General features: G+C 33.6%; 2 protein-coding genes across 8 annotated transcripts in view; both read right to left on the bottom strand.

Moving 5' to 3' along the window:
* The window catches only part of LOC145291416 (activating signal cointegrator 1 complex subunit 3-like), a 958449-nt gene that overhangs the window by 414319 nt on the left and 527886 nt on the right, over positions 1 to 16244 (bottom strand). The window lies entirely within an intron of this gene.
* LOC145291417 (beta-1,4-galactosyltransferase galt-1-like) overlaps positions 60 to 16244 on the bottom strand; it is a 308485-nt gene continuing 292300 nt past the window's right edge. For 4 of the 6 annotated variants that reach the window (XM_080137237.1, XM_080137234.1, XM_080137239.1 and 1 more), the window contains exon 2: positions 60 to 2579. In XM_080137237.1, coding sequence (XP_079993363.1) covers positions 72 to 1700 — 1629 coding nt within the window. In that variant the 5' untranslated portion in view covers positions 1701 to 2579 and the 3' untranslated portion in view covers positions 60 to 71. Of the gene's footprint in view, positions 2580 to 3302; positions 3692 to 16244 lie in introns of those variants that run through there. The other 2 variants (XM_080137233.1, XM_080137240.1) reach the window with 2 other exon arrangements.

The raw sequence follows: 16244 nt of genomic DNA, 5'->3' as shown, positions 1-16244 counted from the left end.
TAAGAAGGAAAACAATCGGGATTGAAACGGATCGGAACAAGAACAAATCAAATTCAAAATTTTCAGAAAATTTATGCAGTAGAATTTATTACGTGAATTAGATTTAATTGCATGTCAAAAGCCTCTTTCAAATCTTCAAAATATTTGTATATGGTCCTGTCCGGTATAAATTTATCACATTTCATGCCATAATTGGATACACACTTTCTGTAATGGTGCAAGAAGGCGATGTCCGTGTCAACGCGCAACATTTTATAATATTCTTCGTTTGGTTTGCTTACATGGTGAATTCCAACTTCAAAAATTTTTCGTGGGTTCACTAAAACTTTGGTCCGCACTTGGCTAAACTTAGCTGAGCGTCCAGTTTGACTCATTGTAAATAATCCAGAAGGGTGAGGACGCCCAGTGGAGGGATCGAAGAATGCACTCCAAAATGAAAATCCGCAGATATTTTCCGCGCTCAACTTGCTCACAAAATCTGTCAACGTGGTCCCATTGTGAGGAATGATGAATTCGTCCAGATCATTGAAAGCGGTCATTTTAACTAAACTCATTGAGCGATACAGACAATCATTGTGGGCAATGAGCTGTCCGTTATACCAGATGCTATTATCATGCACTTCACTAGGGAGCTTCCAAGGGATGATCGTGACTGTGTTCTGCTTCTCGTAATATTCCAGAACACGTGTCGCTGTTTCGGACAGTCTAAAATTGTAAAAGAAAAAGTGTTGTATGCCCAACAACTTGGACAGTTCAATGTACTCAACTAAATGCTCTTTCGATATGTCTCCGAAGACAGGAGGGATGCAAACTCCAAACTCAAAGAGCTTTTCTTCCTGTTGGATCCGAGTGATGGGGATGAAGAGATTTTCATCCGGTTTCGGTTTGTTATGCAAAGAAATAGTAACGAAACATGCAAGATTTTGCTGTCCGCTTTTTGAAGAGGGCAATGGACAAGACATTATGTAGCCACCGAAATGTTTGTTGTGGTTTTCACACATTTGATACACTATGACGTTGGTCCAACGATTATCGGGAAAGTGGCAAAAGAATCGAAGTTTTTGTTTACGTTGTGCAATAATGGCCATAACGCGGACAAACTTGTTTGAATGCCGATCATCAAGATAAGCCGAATAAATGAATATACCATCGGATATCCGGTGGAATGTATTGTTGGTGACGTTGTACGCTGAGAGGTAACAACTTTTGTCCAGTGGTGCACTAGTTGTAGTGGTGGTGATAGCAGTTTTATAGTGGTTGATGCTGGGTGAATGGAATTGTGCCGGTATTGGTTTGATTGTGAGGTTAGCAGGATGGACTTTGACATGGTTCTCATATGACAGCAACTTTGGAATGACACTGTTTGAGTGGTTTTTCTGATCAAAATATACAACACCACTCGAGATTTTCTTCTTAAAAATGCTGTTCTTAAACCGATTGTCCAGTTGCTGCTCAAACTCAAGCCGGCCATGGAACAGAAAAACCAGGGATAAATAAATGAGACAGGAAATGATTATCAATTTGCGATTTACAGATCGCAACCTCTGTAAACAGTTGAAAGGCATGATATGGCTGGGTGGTGGTGGTGGTGGTGGTGGTGGTGGTATTGTGGATGGGGAACCTGAATTGTGAAACAACACGTCTTGAAGTGAAAAGATTTTTTTTTTAATTTTTTTTTTTTTTTTACAAATGGTGCACATATATTATCAGAGTGAAAGTGTTGATCGTGGTTGTGTCAAAGGTACTGATGCGTAATTTTATTTGTTTTTTTTTTTTAAATAGGAATGACTTTGATGAATATATAATTTTCATTGGTCTATCTTGACGTGAATTATTTTTTTTATTTTATTTTAAAAAAATAACTTCTAATAAATATAAACTGAGATCAAGTATAATTCATTTTCGATAAATGAATATTGATTCATGTGTAATAAATGGTCGATTGATTTGGAAAGTTTGGTGTATTAGTTAAAGATCACAGTCAATATAGTGTACATTATTTCTTGAGTAAATTATACTGCCTTTCGGCTTTGTAATCATGTTGATAAAGAGATGTCTCCCCCTCAATGTAATGAGACACACCAGTGAGGGGGAGAGCCAGCTCCTGAGACGAAGACAAAATAGCGTTGTTGTTTTATTATCACTCAACGTTGGTCAGTCATCTGTGACTATGCACTGACGGAAACGAAAGACTTTTGCATATTAGGCAGGCGGGACAGACGAAGTAGAGAAGGGAGTTTAGAAATAGCACGAAAGATGATATGTTTTGGACAGGTATAAAAAAAAAAAAAAAAAAATGGACTGCCAAAAAATTTCACCAAAACAAACAAAGCAAAACACGCTTTTGTTATATCCTCCCTTAAATCACACTCCAACGAAACGTTTTCGCAATTGTCCTCCACTGTTTATATCAGCAGATACATGTGGATCCAAAGAATGAAGATAGTGGAGGAAACAAGCTGCCGCTGACAGGCAGAACGTGTATAAATCTCATCCGCGGCTGATTGATGTAATGCTGTCTCTTTTATCCACGAGGCAGCCAGTGTGACGACCTCTTCCACAGTAGCACATGTTAATTTCTAAAAAGAAAAGAACAAAAATATACAGAATTAGACTAAAATATACAAACACATGACAGACAATAGTTTAAAAAAAAAAGACTAAAGACAGTGGTTACCATAGCTCAATAGACAAAACAACAAAATTGTCACATGAAATGAATGAGAATGAAGAACGCATTACAAAAACAAATGCCAACAATGGCTGCATATGAAAATATAATATAAATAAAATAAGGTAATAATTTTTCTTAGGTATTTTTTTAACACTCATATTGCATTCAATACAAAGCAGGTGACAGTGTCAGCCCCTGATGTTTGCTGCATCTCTAACAAATGGAAGAATAATGATGATGGTTGAGGTAATTGTTATTTTCATCTGCCCTGGTCGTTTCGCATCGATGGGCATCCCTTCCAACACACACACACACACACACACACACACACACACACACACACACACACACACACACACACACACACACAGTAAACAGATTTTATGCCATACTAGCTGTCAGTGATTGACATTATAAATGAATCACGACAGGCTTTTAAGGTATATCTAAGATAAACAAGGTACAGAAATATGACAACATCAAACCAAAAAAAAAAAAAAAATTGATAGCTCAGTATTTTTGTTTTTGTTTTTAATTTTTTAATTTTAATTTTAAATTTATTTCTGTTCCTTCAGGACTTCACACCTGAATTTTGATCACAAGGAAAGTAAATCAAAGACAAACCCACCTTTATTTACAAGATTGTCAATATCCTTTTTCCTTCTCCGCCTCTTCATATCTGCAGATGCAATTTTTTTTTCTTTTTTTTTTTTTTTAAATTTGAAACAATATTCAAGTCTTTGTCGGTTGATGAAGCGACTACAACAGGACTCGCGTCATACAACTGTGTCTTAGCGACTGCAGGCACTGGCTACTGCACAGTGATTGCAGTGTTGTACAGCACTTGGTTGCATTACCGAAGCAACCGTGTATGATATCGAAATGAAAATGTATTATAGCAGTAGACACTTCTGTGGACTTCTTTACCTAAATGGCAGTCGTTATGGTGGTTGTGTATCGGTAGTGGGAGCAGTAGTATTCGCATGACTGGGCGAAGAAAAAGCTTCCAGAGCAGTCAGGCAAAGGTAGGGCAGATACAGTCGGCGGACTCAACAATGTGTGCTAGCAGCAACAGCAGCAGCGAAAATAGAGGCAAATCATTAATAAGATGCTAATACGGTGAACGTTATGAGCTCACGTTAAACTGGTTACCACTGTCTTTAAAAAATACATTTGATGACTTGAGCATAACAAGAATATATAGATGATCAATAAGGATCTATATATCAATAAGAATAATAGAACGAAAGAGTAAATTTATTTGGGAATGAAAGACAACAATGATTAAGTATCATGTAACGATTGTCGTTTATTTATTCAAATATTTTCATGTGTGTATATTGTGTGTGTGTATATATATATATATATATATATATATATATATACACACACACACACATAAATAGCCTACAGTTAGTCTGATGATTTTTCTTGGGAATGAAACAAACATTTCTGTATGATTGAAGCTGATTTATGTAAATATGTGTGTGTGTGTGTGTGTGCATATATATATATATATATATATATATATATATATGAATGGGCATGCATGTGCATGCATGTATATAAATCTAAACGTGTGTGTGTGTGTGTATATATATATATATGTATCTGAACATGTACATGTGTGTGTGTATGTGTGTACATATATACATATATGTGGACATGCGTATGAACACATATATATACATGTGTGTATATATATATATATATATATATATAAATAAACATGTGTATATAAATTTGAATGTGTGTGTTTATGTGTGTATATATATGTATGTGTGTATGTTTATATATATATATGTGTGTGTGTATTTGTGTGTGTGTGTATATATATATATATATTGCATATGCATTTGTATATATATATATATATATATATATATATATATATATATATATATATATACACATATACACATACACGCACACACACAATAGCCTGCAGTTAATCTAATGATTTTTCTCGGGAATAAAATAAACATTTCTGTGTACTTGGAGCTGAATTGCCATAAATATACTTTCACACTACTACTAAGATCTGCTCATGTATTGAGCATTGTTGAAATAAACACTGATGAAAATATACACAACATATTATTTTACAATATAAGTGTTTATACATGAGATCATATACATTTCTCGGTTACAAATGATAAATTTTATCACGTTTGAAAAAAAATAAATAAATAAATAGCCAATGAAAAAGATAAAAGTGGGTAAATTATAGGTGTTTATATTATTTTAATATTTCGGACAATCCTCTGTCCTTTATCAAAAATGATCGGTTTGAACAAGACTCAAACAACGCAAGAACGGATGACGGAATTTTTTTTTCCAATCACATAGTTGCTGACATGGTTTCACATAAATGTTAATCCATTGGACTAGTATGTGTGGGGCTTAGTCAAGAAATTAGTTAATAAGCACTCTCATAACATTAAGGAATCTTCAAACGACTCCATGGTCAGAGCAACATCCAATATGAACAAGGACTACTTCATCCTAGTAGCCATTGTCAAAGTTGAAAGAGGCTAAGCAATGTCTATTCTCATGTTTGTAACGTTTTTCACGAAAAAGACTGTAAGTCGGTCTGCAAATAGCCATGCATTATCCTTCTCTCTCTCTCTCTCTCTCTCTCTCTCTCTCTCTCTCTCTCTCTCTCTATATATATATATATATATATATATATATATATATATATATATATATATATAAAATTCAATGACTGTGTACCTGTGTAATCTTATCATGTTCATTATATAAAGAAAGGTTAGAGAATCTACATAAAATCTAAAAGTGTATTCTTACGTAAAAATTATGTGTTTCCTGATCTTTAAATGGGCGGTATGGTTATTAAAATTTCAAAAATATCCCCCCCCCCCTTTTTTTTTTTTTTTTTGATGAAATCTATATAATATAAAATTCTTTTGGGAAGACAATGGAAGTTTTATCTCTAAGGACTCTCCTAAGCATCCTTTAAAACTTCAAATGTCTACTATTATATAAAAGGAACTTTATTTGTGTGTGTGTGTGTGTGAGTTCATTCCTTATAGACTTTTCACAGGCAGGGTCGATTTTTATAAAATTTCACACAGATGTACTTTATGTATTTGGCAATGTTCTTAGATAGGTTCAAACCAATCTAGGAACATTGCCAGATATCAGAGTGTCTTTGATAAGTATCGATAATCGAAAAGAATCCGATGCAAAAGGAACAGGCGATTTTGACCAAAGTTAACACCTTGAAATCAACAGTAGGTTCTTTGATATGACAGGGGCGCATTTTAAATGAATGTTTTTGTTTAAAGCACAATTTCACCATGATACTTGACCTTTGCATTCTAAATTTTAATTAAAGCCATATTATATGTAAAAATACTTTCATAAAATTAACAGTAGGTTCTCTACAGTGCAATGTGGACTACAATATGTTGTGGACTAAGTTACTGCAGTGAGGCATGTGAAGCTTCCTCCAGGTGCACCACGGTGGATCCCCAACTAAAGCAGGTAATCAATTGATTTGATTGAGAAATGGTCGCATTCACCGATTTTTATGACAATGAAAATATGGGAGTGTGAAACATTTGTTGAGCATTACTCAATCCCAGGCAACGTCGGATCACCCTGCTAGCATATCCTATTTGGGTGAGATTTATATCATACAAAAGCGAGGGTGGGTATATGATATTGTGGAGTCTATGTTTGCACTGGACATCCATAAACATGAGTTACGTTTTACTTTATTTCATGTATCTTGAAAATTATAGAGAAAAAAAAAAAAAAAAAAGAATATAAAAGCGAAGGGTTCAGGGCTGGGAGTGGGCATGCCAGTCATTGATTACAGGGAAACTCTAAATATGCCTCAAGATTAATTAATTAAAGACTCTTAATTTATCAAAATTTATTTGAAAAGAAAAATGTCAAATAAATTAAACCCCCTCCGACACAATCAATGCTGATTCCCATCCAAAAGAAATTGAATTTTTCAAACGTACTAGCTGCATGTACCTGGCCTTGCCCAGTCGAAACATCTTGCCACCAGGCAGAGGGATTAGTCATTTAAGACAAACTGAATATCCTACCTTGCTACGAAAAGTGACCACATGTTGGATTTAGTAAAGACACGTCCATCTTGGTTTATGAAAATCAAACGCAAAGTAACTCTCATAGCTTAAAGGGGAAATAACTCTTATAGCTTAAGTAAATTAGATAGATACGCACTAGATATGTCTAGTAGTGCTGCACTTCTGACACTGTATTTGTTCTGTTTGTGTTTCAGGATGCATAGATCATCCTTTGATGTGTTATGAATAAAGGAAGATGTCTATCTATAAATAAGCATACTTCCGGTTCTAAAAGCTCCTGTTGTAAACTATTAATAATTGAAAATAAAATAAATTAACTTCAGATAACATTTCTAAATAGAACAATTAAAACGATTCTATTACAATAAAATCGAGCTAATTATTAAAATAGATTTTCTTTAATGTAATATGAACTCGAGTATTCATCGAATGTAGATTTCTTTTGAATGCATATATATATATATATATATATATATATATATATATATATATATATATATATATATATATATATCATGCGGGAATAAAAGTGTCTGTAAGTCCATTTTCAATATGAAAATTAATTTGTAAAACAGTGTATTATTTGAACATACTAATTAAAATGTGAACAAATAAACAGACAGACAACAATACGACTTTATTATAATACAAGATTCAAGTAAGCAAGGACGCCCCGGACGGTCGACAAAGTTTTATAATCTATAATATAAATCTCACCTGTCTGTTTAAATGTATGTATGTGTATGTCTGCCTAAAACTTTCGACAGAGGCAATGGATTTTCATAGATCGGTATCGTTTTGAAGCTCAACCCTTCGGACAACAAATATCGAAAAATTGGCTGAAACCATTAATTCCTTCACCCTCAACTGGGCACTTTTTTACAAGGAAGGGTCGCTTTTTTTGCCGATATTTTTGAAAGTCATCCCTCTTTTCAATTGATCAGCCTTAACTTAAACCTTTGCCACTTCCGGTTTTCTGATGGACGCAACGGCAAAAACGTCACGTTTTTTTCCTCCTTCATGGTACGGGTTCAAGCCTACCTGCCTACTACCACTGTTTTTTTTTTTTTTTTTTTGCTCAACACACACCTCCAAACACCTGGGCAACACCGGGCACCCAGGCTAGTTACATAGATAAAAAAAGAAATAAAAACAAGTAACATCTTGTTATGGGCCGGGTGTAAAACGACATGGGATCCTTCATTCGATACTAGGTAACGTCAGGCCTGATAAATATCTTATAAAAATAGTAAGATTTATCGTCAGTCATAATTCTTAAAAGTTAAATAAATACATTACAAAATTTATCTCATTTTTACTACTTTGAGAAATGGAGAATATCTATTAACAGTAAGTAATTCCCAACAAGTAAAGTGGATGCCGTAACTGGAAACCAAAACCGTGAGATGTTCTGTTGAAGGTTCTATTGACTGATCTATTTGGACTTTCTTATAATTATTTTGTTACGGTAATGTTTTTAGCTCTATTTATAACGTTGGCGTAACGTCACAATGTCACATTCCTGTGCTTGTTTTACAAGTGCTTTAATGAACTATGCTCTGATGAACTCATACCACTTGTATCCCCCACCCCGACAAGCAGCAAAATCTCACTCCTTCACTCTTGAGGTCCCTAGATGTCGAAAATAGTTTCTTTCCTCAGATTGCTAGACTTTGGAATTCTCTTCTTGTTTCCTGCTCCTCTGACTGTACTAACCTGCAGAAGTTTAAATGTAATGTAAACAGACACCTTGCTGCTCAACTCACCAAGGTCTCCTGTTACACAATCCCAAATAGTAGACCCTTATATTCAAGTGGCAATATGCCTTGTTTGTGGGTGAAAAAGAGTAGAAAAAAGAATTATATTTTTCACTTTGTATTTGTAATTTTTTTTTCTTGATCGAAACAGATGCACATTTTAAAATAATATTTACAGTTTTCATTGATTTATTTTCAAGAATAAGGGTTAACGAGTGTACGGCAGTGTAATAATCGTTAGCACTGAGAATGGGGTATAATTTGATTATTTAAGAAAACGGCTCAACAAGAACTTGTTTACATTGGACTTGAAGACAACAATATTAGAGTCAGCTGGAAAGTAGGTCAGTAGAACAGAGTTCCACAGGCGGGCAGTTCTAGGAAATAAACTTTGTTCATGAAATCCACATTTAGATTTAGACACTGATAGAGTGGGGGAAAATTGTTGATAGTAGTTTTTAGCTAGAGGAGTGTTTATTGTGAAAGTTTGATGAGGGGGACATCATAGATCGAAGCTAAGACGGGCACTTGCCATGGAAATAACGATAGAGCAGAGACAGACTTGAAACGTCTTTTCTGTGGGAAAGAAGCTGCAGGGAGGAGAAAAAGGTATCACCGACTAGGTTTTGAAACCGGTTTTGAACTCTGGCAGGATAGTGTTTTTGTAATTAGTTATTTAAAACGAAATTATGTTTTGATTTATGTGAAAAAACAAACAAACAAAAGAAAAAACATTGTAAATCGCAGCAAAAGCAAATTGATTGATAAGAGTTTATGGAGATTCGAAGGTTACATTTTCAAAGGATTTTTTTTTTTATTGCATTTTCATCCCAAATAAAACAGTGCCACTTTGATGTAGGTGTCTACTATCTGGGACATAATTTGTAGGGGTACTATGTAGGGAGTTGAGCAGCAAGATGTCTGTTTACATTACACTTAAATTTTTGCATGTCAGTACAGTCAGGGAAGCAGGGAACCGGAAGGGAATTCCAAAATCTATCAGTCCTAGGGAAGGAACTATTAGAGTAGAAGGCTTTCTTACATCTAGGGATTTCTACTGTGTAGGGGTGGGATTTTGATGCTTGTCTGGTTTATTTCCATCGAGGGGGCACAAGGGTTTGTAGTTCGTTGGAGCATTCACCATTAAAATACTTGTAAAACATGCAGAGAGATGCAACATTTTGTTGTCTATTAGGTTGGCGACATTTTTGAGTTTTGACCTTAGTAATTTGACTGCTACGTAGCAGAATATGGATGTGCGTATAACAGCTGTGTACAAATGATTGACCCATGTGCGAGATTATGTTGCGGCAAGGAAGAAAAATAGATTTAAAAAAAAAAAGAAAGAAAAGAAGAACCTGTGCGCAGACAGATCACGTTAGAGACACGTGGGTGATGTCACAGCCAAGACAAGAAGTTACGCGTGGCTGGAGAAGGAGGAATGAAGGTCTTTTGTTAAAATCTGAAACAGCGAATTGAATTTCTTTCTTCTTCCTTTCTTATGCTCCTTGTGACGGAGTCTACAACATGTTGAGTCCCTGCGTATTAATGACTACGTTACACACATACACACACTTGTCATAAAAGATGAAACAGGTGGTATCGAATCCAGGTCTCAGTCATCCAAATGTTTTTGTCATAATCACTCCTCTTTCCTAAATTACTGGAATCTAAATGCTAAAGGAGTTGAACTCGAATCCTACCTTGGATTAAGATTAGGCATGGAACCTCCTTCAGCTGCAGTCAACCATTTTGATTTTAATCTTTTTTTTTTTTTTTTTATTAAATCAATATCACAAGTTGAAGAACTTTTTTATTCTTTTTTTTTTTTTTAACATTTGAATAAATCAGGTAAAGGTTTTAGATTTAAAATCTTTTTTTTTTTTTTTATTTATTTTCAGGTAAGTTTATAATTTTTTTTTTTTTTTGCAAATCAATAGGATACTGTGTACCAAAGAGAACCAACGCTATATTGTTATGCTTTCAGTACACTGAAACTTTTTCATCTATTATGCTACTAAAATTAATTTAATTAACATTTGTTTCCTAGAGGCTTTTTCCTATAAATTTCAAAATACATGTTAAAATATTTTTGTTTTGAGCATAGTTATACCTAAAATAAAAAAAAAAAAAAAAAAAAAATCGGTTTAATCGTTCGTCTTAGTTGTAATTTACAATTCACAAAGAAACACATTTCTAACTAAGTATCAGGCGTGAAACGTGTTTTCTCATCCTCTCTCACTCTATGTTGTTGAAGTCTTGCTTTTATGTTATAGCGTTTTTATCGTTCTTTCATCTGTGTTTCTGTTTACTTAGTTTGGACTTGAACAACATTTTTAAAAGATTAGAATAGTGCGTTATAAAAAAAAAAAAACAAAAAAAAAACAGAATATCATTTCAGTGATCATACTATTTAACTCCTTGCTGGAGAAAGAGAAAATGAGGAACAGAGAGAGATAAACGGGGGGAAAGAAAGGGGGAAAGGATGGAAAAGGGAGGAAGAGAGAAAAAGGTAAAAAGGGAAAGGGATGATGGAAGAAAGGAGGAAAAGGGAAGATGATAGAAAAGAGGGAAAAGGAATATGGGAGAAAAGAGGGAAAGGGAAAATGGGAGAAAGAGAAGGAGAAGAGAAAGAGAAGAAAAAGAGGAGAAAAAAAGAGAGAAAAGATTGGAGAGAGAAAGAAAAGATTGGAGAAATAAAGAAAAAAAGGGGAAAAGAAGGAAGAAGATAGATAAAAAGGAAGAGAGACAAAATAATAGGCTTATTTTAGATTTTATCTTTCTTTTCAAATTTAATTCACTTTTTAAAGAGCTTTTTTCCGATTCTAATAATCGGAGTTAATCTTAATAGGTGACCCAACGGTTCACATTTTTCTATTTTCTTTAGATATGATATGCACATGTCGTTTTGAGTGAACTGTCTATTTGTCCCATCATCAATTCGTAATGCTTCCATCATTTTCAGCTCTTAATGCATAAATTGAATGAATGCATCTCAACGTTATTATTATTATTGCTGTTGTTATCTTATTTTTATTATTATAGTTGTTATATTATTATTATTATCCATTTTCTTTGCTAAACAAACAATTGCCCTTTTTTATTGTTTTCTTGTGATGCTTCAATCATTCAGTTCTTCGTCAGCTTCAGGAATATGGCTTCATTTTTCTTTAGAAGGCAATAAATCCAAAATATCTTTCCAATTCATCACCACACACACACACACACACACACACACACACACACACACACACACACACACACTCAAAATAATATACATCATTCTTTTATATTTCCAAAATGTGAGTCAATGAAATCTCGCCAAAGAAAAAGTGACAACTTTTTTCAAGAGAAAAGAAAAAAACAAAACTTTCTCTTATTATTATTCCCGAGATAGGGAAATGTTTCAACGATTAATTCCTTCCCCCAATGACAAATGCTACAACGATTCCTGCAATGCACACACGTGTCCACTTATCCAGTCATTTGAAATTCACGTAGGAACCACCAAAATATTAAAGAAGAAAAAAAACTCATTAGAATTCCCTTTATTTTAGCATCGTTCATACACTTTTGAAAGTTGACGTAGCTTGATTTTGTTTTTATCTTATTTTATTTGTTTGGAAAACGTAATTAAAATTTGTAAAAAAATGTTTCTAATTCTGTCTTGTTCTAACGATATTTTTAAAACTCAGTTTCATCTCAAACAAGGCATATTTGGAATCGTGTCTAACAGCAGACTGTGGGGAGTTGAGCAGTAAATTGTCTGTTCACATTACATTTAAACTTCTACAGGTTAGTACAGTGTGTGGTTAAACATTAATTTGTTAACAAAAATAAAATAAATAAATAAAATCCAATTACGCGCGCGCAAAAAAAAATTAATAACGTTCAGAGGCGCAAAGATTTCACGAAATACACCCACGCAAATTCTGCGAAGAAAAAAAAAACTTAAAATGTGTTTTGTTAGGCGGGCGTAGCTGAAAGCATACCACGTGACAAAGACGTGCACTTTTTAACCAATCAACGCTCAAAGAAAGACTTAATTTTCAAACCTTTTTTTCTAGCTTGCTTGGTAGCCTCTCAAAAAATATACATAAACGCTGAGCAAGCTTTTTTCATCCTCTCATTCTCTTGTCAACGTCTTCGTTGCTACTTCCTTTCGCCAGCATGACGAAACACACCTATTCACATATACGCACAGAGAAAATAATGCAAATATTCAGCCGCGCACAGAAACATTTACTTTTCACTTCTTTTCTCACCACACACACACACACACACACACACACACACGCACACACACAAACAAGCATGTTTCTCACTAAAAAAACAAATGTCATTCTCTTCTTTTTTTAGCGAACATTCTAAAAATAACTTTTAGACTGATAAAAAATCTGACTGCCAAGACACGATTTTCGGACACTAAAAATGTTTTCATTGCTACTTGTTTATTTGTGTAAACAAACGAAGTTTATTTCGCATATTTGAATTTTTTTAAATTATTTATTTATTTGTGGTGGAAAAGGGGTCTAGTCAGACCTGATTACTACTACAACAGTCAAGGAAGCAGAAAATATGGAGGGAATTTCAAAGTCTAGCAGTCTGAACTAAGAAACTATTAGAGTAGAAGACTTTCCAGCATCTATAGACCTATACAGTGAAAGGGTGGAATTTTGCTGCCCGTCTGGTTAGTCGGTAGAATGTAAGTCGAGAAAGCACAAGTGCTGCAAGTTCATCAGAATACATTTTTATTCCGATCGTGAAAATGAAAAAAAAAAAAAATTTTTACTGAACTTTTTTTCTTAAAAAAAGAAAAAAAAAAAAATTAATTCTTTAAATTTTAAAAACTGAAACATTTAAAACAAAAGTTATCAAAAAAAAAATCTTAAAAAAATAAAATTGTATCTGCAGAAATATCGAATTTAATTATTCTGCAACTGTATCATGCAACTTATAGCTAAATATATTCAATTATATTTTTATGGACGATATCTAAAATGGTCCCTATTAATAAAGGTTAAACTATTGAAAAAGTCACGGATACCAGGGTTATCTGTGAATAAACTCTATGTATGGTGTATGGCAGATGATAAATTATTATTAGACTGTTTTATACTGTTTTTTTTTTTTTGTTGTTTTTTTTTTACTCCAAACAAGGCATATTGCCACTCGGAATGTAAGGGATTACTATTTGGCTTCTAACAGGGAACCTTCACAGTGAAGGGGTAAGATTTTGCTACTGGTTGGGTGAGTCGAGAGTATGTACATCTAAAGAGCACAAGTGTTATGAGTTCCTCAGACCACATTCCACTAAAATACTTGCAAGACAGGCATATGAATATGAAACTGCAGTGATGGCACAGAGGTTGGAGCTTGATCGAAAATGTGAGACTCTTTTTTAAACCCTCTCTAAGTGTGAGAGATTTTTTTAAACCCTCTCTAAGTGTGAGAGATTAATGGTATATAAACCAGCCCAGATGTGACAACAATACTCAATGTATGTGTGAATTGTGGCTTTGTAACAATGTAGGATACAATCTAGTGTGAGTAATTTTCTAGTATGGTAGAGGGAGCCCACTTTCTTTGCAGCAGCCTTGGTAACGCCCACAAAGTATTTGTACCAATTCATGTTGCCTGTAAATGTTAAACTGAAGAGTTTGAAAGATAGGTTCTCAGGTCGGCAGAAACCCTGGTTTTATCATTTTTTTTTTTAAAGCAAAACGTGGCTACAAAATAGTTCAAAATTTGTGTATATAGTTTTTCACACTAAGTTGAATTTTATATGTTTTATAAAAAATCCCCAAATTTTTTTATCAGTTTCTCAGTAATCTTCACGTGTTGCAGTGTGATTTCACTAGTGTGCAACGAAAAAATGTGAGATATCAAGGTGTGTTCAGAAACACAAAAATTTCATTACAAATTGGAAAATCTATACTGAAAAATAATACGAAAAATAGGACAGCTAAAATATTTTTAAATTTTTTTCACAAATACTGCCTACATATCTTTTGTTGGACATAATCATTTAAAAAATGTGACGGCTACAGATTTTTCTCCTCGACCTCACAAAATCAACAGAGATTAGACCATTCCTGTACTGATCCAGTCCCTGTTGATTTTGCGGTAGGAGTAAAGTTCTGCACAGTTCTAGGAGGTCCACCCTCCCATGTTTTGCCTTCTCTCTTTGAGAAAGGGGTTATTTTATTGCTGATCGCCTGAGGAACCCTCACTGGGGAATGCCGACGGGGCTTCCCAGGCACTTTTTGCAGGTCAGAGTGCACCCTCCTGTTGAGCGCTGACTTCTCAATCCCACTTTCCGACTCTGGTGTCACAGTTGTTGCAGTGGGAGAGAACTAAATACCAGATCATTCTTAAAGCACATGAAATAAGAACCGTAGAATTTTGACGGACGAACTTACACTAAAATTTGATTTAAAAAAAAAAAAAAAAGTTATCATTTTTCTTCATATAAAAATGAGTATTCCAAAATATAAAGTTATCTTGTGAGATTTTAAAAGTTGGACTTAAAAAGCATTTAAGTTGACATATGAAACTTTGATTCTGATTTGCTATTCTTCAGTTGTTATTTTTATAGCATGTTATTGACATTATAATAACCAACTTCATTGCAGTGAATTCTTTATATTACCATTTGTCCGAGAGGGACTATGGAAACATTTCTTCAGTTATGACAAGAAATTCTAAACCATTAAGGGGGAATAACTCGTATTCTTGAATATAAAGAGTTATCTCTCTTAAAACTAAAATTTTACTTAATTTTCTGTATAAGTTAAAAAAAAAAATGTGCAAATAAATAAAACTTTAAAACTAAGATGAATTTGTTGCATACCTAACCATCAAATTTTGCTCATTCCATTTATTATTTTTAATAAACTCATAATATTCTTCATCATTTAACTGACAGTCCATTCATATCATTAACATTTGTCCACAAGTGGCTTTTTTGTCTTGATAGATGTTACCTAGAAAACCCCCACCCTCCCCCCAAAAGTGTAATTCCTCCATTTTTCATTCAGTTGCTGGCAATAATCATGAAATTAGTTTTATCTTCCAGATTTGAGGCTTCCTGTGGCCAGAATTCAAGATTGGTTTCATAAGTATTCAAATAATTTTCAAGAGGAATAGTGAGATAGAGAGATTATTATTGCAAATTAGTACTTGTTAACTTTAAGTATTTAATTTAGAAATATATATATATATATATATATATATATATATATATATATATATATATATAATGAAATAAGTATTACAGTTAAGTTTACCAAAATAATCCAAGATGGCAAAGCTGAAGTATATTATAAATATTGAAGAGTTAATATTTATAAAGTAATCTCTACCAGATGTAAAAGCTCGATAAATCAAATAGGAAATAGAGCTTATAATAAGAACAAGTAGTTAATAAAACATGTAAAAAAAAAAAAAAAACACTTTGAAAAAAAGTTAAAAAACATATTTAATTTTAAAAAGGAAGCACAAAATAAGTGGATAGTCCTTAATCAGCAGAGTTTCAAAGAAATACTTTCTTTCTCATTAGAGGGTAGGATTTAGCAAAATGCGGGATCGGATTTTGCTTACAAAAGTATTTGATGAAACTACAAGTAAGTAATAGATCTTACTTGGTAACAAATAATGAAGGAGAGGGAATATGGTGAATGTAGATTCCATGAGCAAAGCTTCTTTCTTAGAACCGTACACCTG

This window comes from Euprymna scolopes, chromosome 12 (genome assembly GCF_053919585.1).
Source record: "Euprymna scolopes isolate OS-2025 chromosome 12, ASM5391958v1, whole genome shotgun sequence".
NCBI classification, from domain to species: domain Eukaryota; kingdom Metazoa; phylum Mollusca; class Cephalopoda; order Sepiida; family Sepiolidae; genus Euprymna; species Euprymna scolopes.
Note: the sequence above shows the minus strand (reverse complement) of the source record. Positions and strands in the feature narration are given on the sequence as shown.